Source organism: Platichthys flesus, chromosome 1, assembly GCF_949316205.1.
Source record: "Platichthys flesus chromosome 1, fPlaFle2.1, whole genome shotgun sequence".
Taxonomy (NCBI): Eukaryota; Metazoa; Chordata; class Actinopteri; order Pleuronectiformes; family Pleuronectidae; genus Platichthys; species Platichthys flesus.
In genome coordinates this window covers 28300417-28309519 of record NC_084945.1, presented here as the reverse complement: position 1 = coordinate 28309519, position 9103 = coordinate 28300417, and the positions used below count along the sequence as shown (strand labels likewise).

Genomic DNA, 9103 nt, shown 5'->3' with positions numbered 1-9103 from the left:
AGAACTAATTAGACATCAGAAACCATTTCAGAAGTCACAATAGAAGATGGTCAATCGAACCAAATCCGAGATGCTGCGTCCATGCATAACAGAAGATGTGGGAAAAAAGGAATTCTGATGCTGCTAATGGCACGTCTTCTCCACAAGTCTTCAGTCATCTGTGTTGGCCATGCTTATTTCGTCAGTCACTGTTTAATTGAAACTAATTCTCTACAAAACACTATGGTTAGTTGTTGACTGATCAGCGGTGAGGGACCTCCAGCCTGTACAATTTGATCCAGCATACAGGACAACTCAGAATTACAAAATAATTCTCTCGACAGTAATTTAATTTCTCTCCGCTTCAAGAAAATAACGTAAAAATAGTAGAATAACATGTCCTCCAGGGTGGTTTCTTCCTACCTACAAGTCTGATAGTTCTATATGTTCTGAGCACTCTAGAGTAGTACTGTAGTAGGGTGTAGTGCACAGGCAAGTATTACGACAATTAGGATGAAGCTGATTGCGTGTAACAATACGTGGTTATAAAGCAAATTTATATTTTATAATGATAATAATAATTAAAATACTTTATTTGTATAGCTCATATTATTTGTTCACCAAAAATAAAAACGTCATCCTTTTACAAAGACGTCAGTGCGGCTCTGTTACGACCCCTGCTGCAGCCTTATTGTCAGAACAATACTCCTCCATTGTGTGTAAGTACATTTTATACAGAACTAGGCAAAACAAAGGTTTCTGCATTTCTGCCTTGAACAGGCTGTATCAGCTTCAGACTGGACTGTCCTTCATTTGCCAAGCTTTACCTCAGACTCAAACCCTGTAGTAGGAGAGACCTGTAGACGACCAGAAGCTCACAGACGCCTCCCATCCTGATGGACAAAAGACACTCTATATAGGAAGGTATGCTGACTGTGAGAGGGTTCACTCTCAGCTCCTTCACTTTGTAGTTTAGGGTAGGAGTGCAGACTGACAGCAAACAATCCACTGGTACTCACTTGTCAAGCTAAATCAATGGGGCCTTTTAATGACACTTCTAACTAATGATTAGTGTGACAGCTACATGGAAAGGTACCTGGAAAATCCCTAATAGGAGAAGATAAGCACTTAAAAATGTTTGTCAAATAGTCTGCATGTTCTACATATCTTAACATTTTGTTATAATTAATTTAATACTAAAACATATCAACACACACATGATACATAGAGAGCTGACCAATCAAAGGCCTTAATGAGGTGTATTTATTAAGTTTTGTAACCTGGTGTTGGTTCATTTCATCTCTATTTCTCCTCCTTACCCAATAGCCTGCTCCAGCATTCACTGGATGAAAGGTAGTTGATCTGGTCAGTATATGGCCACATTCTTTTAGTAGTGTGCTCTCTGGTGTGTCATACAGCCACAATGACAGGCCTACTCAACTGGCGCCTCCTGCATAGCTCAAGTATGGGGTCATTTTCACGCTCTATATTCAAAATGCCCAATGATTTGTTATGAGTGTGTAAGCATCTTTGGGAATATGGTTTGCGATGCCAAAGAAAAGTTTTTTTGATTCCTGAGTGAAATGACCTGGAAGTATTTCAGCGGCTTCCATAATAAGAGCTGTTTGAATTCTCTAAATCATAAGGAGAGGAGCTTCAATGCTTCCTAACTTATCTCCTTTAGCATAGGGAACACTGAACCATCCTTTATGAAAGGAAAGGAGAAAGTGCCATCCCACAATTCATTACAGCAATATTCAAAACGCAGCAACCTTATAGTTACACTAGACCCACGTAAATGAGGTTGTAAATAAAACAAAATACAAACAGCTGTTTTATAGTCGTGGTACCAGCCAGAACTCCTGATTTCTCCTCTGTCACATCTGTCCAGTCAGATATTATTTCAACATTTCAGTCATGTTTCTATTGTTTTTATTTCTAATATCTATTTATTAGATCTTAAATAATTCTTTTGACTAACTGGTGTTTAAATGTTTCCTCTGAATAAACTGGAAAAATCTGGTCTCTGTCATTTTGTTTTAAACAAAACTGCAGCCTTCTTCATTGAATTTCTAGTAGAATATGCACAAGACTCATGGGCTGTTGCTGAGGGTAGAAGGTTGGCGGTTTGATCCGAGTCTTCCCCATTTGCATCCCGAAGTGTCCTTGACAAGAAACTTAACCCTGAATTGACCCTCATAGAAAAGATGCACTGTATGATTGTGTGTGTGTGTGTGTGTGTGAATGGTGCTTTGAATAATCATCACGCCTAGAAAAGCACTTTATGAATACAGACCACTAGATAAGCTTCCACGCCACCTCACATTACAAAACAAAACACACATTTGCTTTTATCATTTATTAAACTGTGATGGAGGTGATTGCTGGGAACAAATCTCAACCCCTGCTAAGATTTTTAAGAGGGAGGAAGGGTTGTATGGGAAGAGTTTCTTTGTCTGCAGCCTGGTCACTACCTCTCTGAGCTCTGACAGACAGGCAACTACTCTGACTAATGTTTCACAGGTGCCCTGTCCTGACAGAGTATGTGATCTCTGCCTGCTCTGTAAACTTTGCGGTGAAAGCCCCTCTGGTCTTCTTTCCTGTGTCGATGTAGGTACACTCAGATATCCTGATGAGTCACATGGCTCATAGTGTTTCTGTCTGGTTGATGGTGGTGGTCCACCCCTTCTCTGTTTAATAGACGCCCCTGGTGCATCCTCAGAAATCTCCATGCTGTCAGGACCAGACTCATCAGAGCTGTCATACTCCACAAGGCGAAGCCCACTGCACAAACTGACCCCTTCCACTGGTGGAAAAACACATGTTGGCTGAACACAGGCGATAGATTCATCTTGTTCTGGCTGAACTTTAAAGGTCAGTGCAGGTTTATCACCACCACATAAGCGAGTAAGTGATTCCTGCAGTGAAACATGACAGTGCGACTCTGTGTCTCTTTCACATGCTGCAGTGAAACCCTGCCAGTCCGCTTTAAGGTATTTGAGGTACCGCACAAAGTACTCCAGAAAGCAGGTCTCAGAGGAGATGAGGAAGTCGAGGAGGGTGCTGTGATCGAAGGAGACACTCCGGAGTAGAAGCAGGAAGTGGCAGTGAGGGTTGCAGCCAGAGGAGCAGGCTGCATCCAGCTCAGCCAACTCCTCCAAGCCAGAACAGAGTCTGCAGGGAGAGATGAGCAGGTCAGTTAGCTCATTTCAGAACGTGTCCAGATGATTTCCCTGATTGATGCATCTTCCTTGATAAGGTCACACGACTCCTCTGCCCTGACAATGCTTTCTTAATCTACCTGAATCTGTTAAAGTCTGAACAGCTCATTATTTTAGGACATGTCTTTAAGAGATCTTTAAAGATACTAAATAGTCAAATTAATATTAACCTTCAGAAATCCATACGAGTCAAACTAGTTTTCAGATTAACTTTGTTTGGATGAAATGTTGATAACAATAAATTACACATCAGTTGTACCTGTGATGGAGGAATATGGAGAGCAAGGATTTAGCTGCCTCCATCATGTCATCGTCCTGCTCGCCAAACAGCAGACTGACCCAGCAGCAGAGGTGAGTGACTTCAGTCAGCTGGACACTGCAACGCCTCAGAAAGCCCAACAGACTCTGTAGATACCCGTAAACCTCTGTGGATCTGTCCTGCTCTGCTGGGAGAGAACACAGGGAAGGTAAAAGCACAGACACTCAACTCATATGTGAGAGGGCTGCCCACTGATGTGTACATGATGTATGTAGTAGAGAATGTCCCAATTCCTCTTCCTGCTAAATTACAGACTCACAAAGACACAGGTATTGTTGTGTTGCCGTACAGCATCTGGACAGACTCTCATTTATCTGTTGCTCTGAAAACTGCACGATTGTGAAAAACTGAAACCCAATGGTAAAAGGCAAGGCAGCTGTGTTAGGAACCTATGTTCTCTTTTACAATATAAATGTTTTTAAGGACAAAGTATCAACATGACAGCCCATAATTACCCAAATCTACAGAAAACGTTTAACACTGATACGGTATATCAGCATATGAGAGAGAGAGGGGGAAAGTAAGTCATCCAGTGACATAGAATTCACTCATACACAGGAGCATAATAACAAGTCAAGAATAAGTACCCATCAGCAACAGCAAGGTTGAAAGTCAAGCCACCAGAGCTACTACAACTTTGTTTAATTGATCACATTTTCACTGAAGTAAGCAAAAAATGTCATCAACACGTCCATAAAGGTATGTCATTCTTTGATGATGATTTGAGTGAATTGAATCAAATCTGGACCTTTTTCTTTTGGAGCTGATTCTGAAACCCAGCCCTTATTGCTTTCACCTCTTAATCCTCTCTTGGTAAGTTAAGAAATGAGGTTTGATTCTGAATATTTCCCCTAGACTGTAAGTAAACCAGTTGTTGCAAATATTTAATAAAGCTATAATAACTAAAATAGACTAATAGCTCCCTTAACCCAGCAGAAAAAAAAACAAATGCAGTATACACAGAGCAGCAACAACAAGTAACTGGTAACTGGTTTTAACAATCAGTGTTTACTGTGTGTACCAGAGTTGTGTTTCATTGTGGTTCCTCACCTGTTCTCCCAGCTGTTTTTGTCTGAAGCTCCACGGACTTGAGAAGAAGCAGGCTGACACCTCTCAACATCACACAGTCTGGTTTCTGACCATCATCCCCTCGGTTGTGTCTGGTCCCCCCAAAGAAAGAGACAGATCCCACTTGGACACTCTGCAACCAATCAGCAGCCACCGCTGCTAACACAGTCTGAGCTAGCATGTTCATATCCGAGTTGAAACAATCATGTCTCTGTCCGGCGGACAGCACATCTTCTGAAGCCCAGTCCTCCCCAGCCTTCTGAAGAATTACTCTCTTCAGAAGCAGTAACGCTCGCTTTTTCACAAAATACTCTGAGGAGCAGCTGATCACAGTCAGGAGCGCTGAGGAGTGAATGTGGGCTAATCTCTGATTCTCCAGAACACCTTCAGCTCCGGAGATGTAACTGGATGCAGTCAGTGCCTCCAGCAGGTCCAGCAGGAGGCAGAACGTTGTACCCCAGGGTCGGCTGCTGGTGGAGTCCATCAAAAGCTGTTGGTCTTCATGGAGAAACTTTGAAAATAAAGCACTGAGGCTTGAGTCAAAAAGGGCCACAAGTTTCCCGAGGATCTCTGAGGGTATAAAGACATTTATATAAGATGAATCATTACACGAGTTATCTAACTGTTAGTGTACCAACATGGTCCATCTGAATATGGTAAACTAGATATCTTTGGATTATGAAATATACTAAAAGTTAAATTGTTAATGCAAATTTTTATAATTAGCTGTTTCCACACTTTTGACTGTGTATTTAATATCCCTACCACAAAGACTCACTTATTAACTGACCATTTGTCAGATCTGTAGCTTGGTAAATCAAGTTCCAGAATATTCATCTAAACATATTCTTCTTTTTTGGTTTATTCTTTCTGTTACAAACTATCTATTAGCTACAATGACACAGGTTTGAACTACTCTTAATCCAAGATTGATGCGTCACCATACAGCTCAGCAACCATGGGTGTTGCAACAGGGTAAATTGCTGGGGACCAGCCAAGAGGGAGCCTCTGAGCAAATTTGATCAGCAGGAATGATAATCTTGTGAGAACCACAAAAGTTTTCCTAATTTAAAGGTTTGGTTGAAGACAAGAAAGTCTCTCGTATTTCATCAGTTTCTTAGGGGCAAATACTGTTTGTTGCATCCCACTACTTGGACATTTTCAGACACAAAGCTCAAGAAATAGTTGCAAGTGGATTATTGTAAATATTAACTCACTGGATGGTAGATAATATCATTAGTAACTGTTAAGTCTCTTTCATATTATCCTTGGGCCTCCATTGTCAGATCTGATCTCACTGATCAGATCGTCTTCAACAGACAAAGAAAAAAAAAGTCCTGAATCAGAGAAATACAAATCACATAATAACTGAGCTTCTATTGGCTGATGACCATAATGTTCAGCTTACTGTGGGGTCACTCATCAGCAGTTCTCAGCTGTCACTCAGACCTTCATGAAACGAACAAACCAACTGTCTCTACCTTGATGAGCTGCTTTGAGGAGTCTTTTTAAGACATCAGTCAGTGACCACAGACAAGTATTCAACTCAGCAGCGGGCGGTGAGCTGAGAAAGGCCTGTGCACACTTCTGCTGCCAGACCGGACTGACTGTACCCTGAGAAATGAAAATAATAATATAAATAATATTAAGATATATGAAATAATAATATAAACTGTATTGATGTTAGTCACATGTGGTGTTAGAACTTAAGTACAACACACTAGGGTCCAATAAACGGGAAGTGGAACTGATTTTATCGTAACTTGGTTTTGAGTATGGGTCAGTAAAGAACTGACTGAACTTTGCTCTACACAAAGGAAAAAATATGTGTTGACATTTACCTCTGGTCTACAACTCCTAGAACTAAGTGCAAATTAAGTTTATCACTGCATTGTAAAGGCTAATGTCAGGGTAACTATCTGCAGCTGAACATCAGATGTTGGTGATCACCAGGAGAATTATTCTAAACATTGAAAAAAAAACAGTGAGAGCTCAGACCTTGAACAGGTGAAATGAGCTCGGGAGAAACGTTCACATCAGACTTTATAAGAATTTGTCGAGGCGAAGCAACTCTGTGGCAAGAATGGTCTAAAATACCTTGTGATCATTGAGCAGCTCTGATCCACAGATACTGGAAGCACTTATAATAAGTAACTGCTGCCAAAAGAGGTTCAAACAGTTAATAAATCTAAGAGTCCATTATACTTTCAGATTTTAAAACGTTTTTTCTTGATTTATCACTGTGTTGTTTTTTTATGTCCTTGTACAGCACCTTGAAACTAACTTTTTGTATGAGAGGTGCTTTACAAATAAAAAAATTCCCTTGCCCTTTCCCACTGACAGTGTTGATGTTTAATGGGTGTTAAATAAAGATAACCGTCTATTATTGTTTGTGTCATGTGTAAAATTGCAATTAAGATGATCAGATCAAATTTTATGAGGTTTTCTTTTTCTCTGTCCAATATGAATGTACATGATCCAAACACAGTGACATGCTACAGGTCAGTGTTAATTTCGTTGACGAAGACTATGACGAAATATATTCGTTAACGACCCTTTTTCCATGACAAAGACGAGACGAAGACGTAACGAAAACGAATCTTTGAAAATAAAAACTATGACGAAATCTATTTTAATTTTCGTTGACGAGACGAGACGAGACGAAAATGTTGGTGGTTGACTAAGTCACAATAATTTTTTAAACATCATCGTATCAGGCCGTCATGAAGTATCAGGAGCGGGCGAGTGACTTTGTCTCTGTGTGTCTGTGTATGTGTGTGTGTACGCCCCAGATATCGCTCCGGTCCGTAGCTCCGCCCCCCGCCTCGAGCACTCGCTCAGAGAGACACAGTGAAAGCAGAGCGCGTTCTCGTGGAGCAGCCTCTCAGCGACCGACTGCTTCTTAACTATGGAAACAGTGAAAACACAGAGTTTCTCTGGTCTCAGCTGCTCAGAGATCAGCGCCTCAGCTTCTTCATCAGAGCAGAAGCTGCAGTTGGTTTGTACCGAGCTTCAGTTTCTGTGTCCAGCTCCAGTCTGACCTGCTCTCCCTTTTTGTTTTCACATTTAAAATTAAATATATACTTTTAAGCTATTAGGCTGCAGCTATATGTTTTTAAAGAAAAGGAGTTTAATGTGGCTATTAAATGTGACTAAAACTAGACTAAAATGGAATTAGTCTTCGTCGACTAAATCTAGACTAAAATGGAATTTGTTTTCGTCGACTAAAACTAGACTAAAACTAAGAAGGATTAAAATGACTAAATCGTGACTAAAACTAATGTGCATTTTCGTCAAAAGACTAAGACTAAATCAAAAATAGCTGCCAAAATTAACACTGCTACAGGTCTTGTGCAGCATTTCCTAAAATTCAACCTCACAATTTAAGTGTCTTAAGAAAGTTTTGAAATCCTGAAATCAAACTTGAATACAACACAGACCAGATGAACCAGATGATGTGGCGATGTGACAATATAAAGCTACCTATTGAAGGTATGGCCCTGAGGAGTCTACTCACAGATTTTAAAAGTTGGTAGACGACACACGTTGATGCACACTTTGCAGCCAGATGAGAGACAATCTGGTCCTCACTCTGGAAATGATGGACCTGTGGATGGATTTTCAAGTTGCAGTGTGTAGAATTTAGTGACATAAAGTGATGAAGTTGTTGATGCAGCTGAATACTGCTCATCTCACCATCCCCTTCTAAACATGGGTGACTTTCAGTTGTCATAAAAACTCAAAAGGTGTTCAGTTTGTCCGGTCTGGGCTACTACAAGAAACATGGCGGCCACCATCGAGAGATATATGATCGCCAGATGATGAGTGAGGGACTCACCAGTTGTGTCATGAGATCCATGTCCTGGAGCAACAGGGTCAGGGTGTCCACACAGTACTGGGTGAGCTTTGCTGCAGGTTCAGGCTGCCTCGGAGAAGCCAGGCAGGTCATCATCTCCACCAGAGACAGCCTGATGCAGGTCACGTCCACGCTGTTGCCATGAACACGCTCCTCCGCAGGGACACGCGCTCTGTCCTCGCCGGGAGACGCCCCTCCTACACACACCACACCGGCCACATTCCCAGGACTGAGGCTGGGCCGCGACCCCAAGACGAAACATCTGTACATGTGGGTGAGACAGTCAAAGCGCTCGCTCATGCTGTTCCCTGTTGCCTCTTGCGTGAGGACCTGCCACGTGACTCACGCGGAAGCGGCGTAACAACAAATGGATCATCGAACTCCGTCAGAAGTAATACACTAACACCGGATGTATTTGATCGAGCCTTCAAAATAAAACACCGGTCAAGCCAGCCGACACTCGCCTCAAATGTCGTCATGTTCCGCTCGAGTGGACCATGTATAAAAAAGATACCCCTCAATTGAAGCCCCTTTGAAGAGTTTTTAAATGGTTGTGAAACGGTGTTATTTTGATATTCCCACCTCTTTATGACCTACAACAGCAAATGAGAGAATTGGCTTTTCTCTATAAACTACCTGTGAGGTCAGGTGCAACCATGT

At 41.5% G+C, this 9103-nt stretch overlaps 1 protein-coding gene across 2 annotated transcripts; it reads right to left on the bottom strand.

Annotated features, from left to right (window-relative positions):
• Nucleotides 1–2329: 2329 nt before the first annotated feature.
• On the bottom strand, nt 2330–8784 carry lins1 (lines homolog 1). Of its 2 annotated transcripts, none has more exons than XM_062390653.1 (6): nt 8426–8784; nt 8105–8194; nt 6069–6201; nt 4570–5157; nt 3460–3646; nt 2330–3153 (listed from the first exon to the last, which is right to left on the bottom strand). In XM_062390653.1, the coding sequence occupies exons 1-6, from the start codon at nt 8741–8743 to the stop codon at nt 2334–2336; spliced, it is 2136 nt and encodes a 711-aa protein (XP_062246637.1). In that variant the 5' UTR covers nt 8744–8784; the 3' UTR covers nt 2330–2333. The 2 variants fall into 2 exon arrangements, with proteins under 2 accessions (XP_062246637.1, XP_062246646.1); XM_062390662.1 differs by having other exon boundaries at nt 3460–3643.
• Nucleotides 8785–9103: the final 319 nt, after the last annotated feature.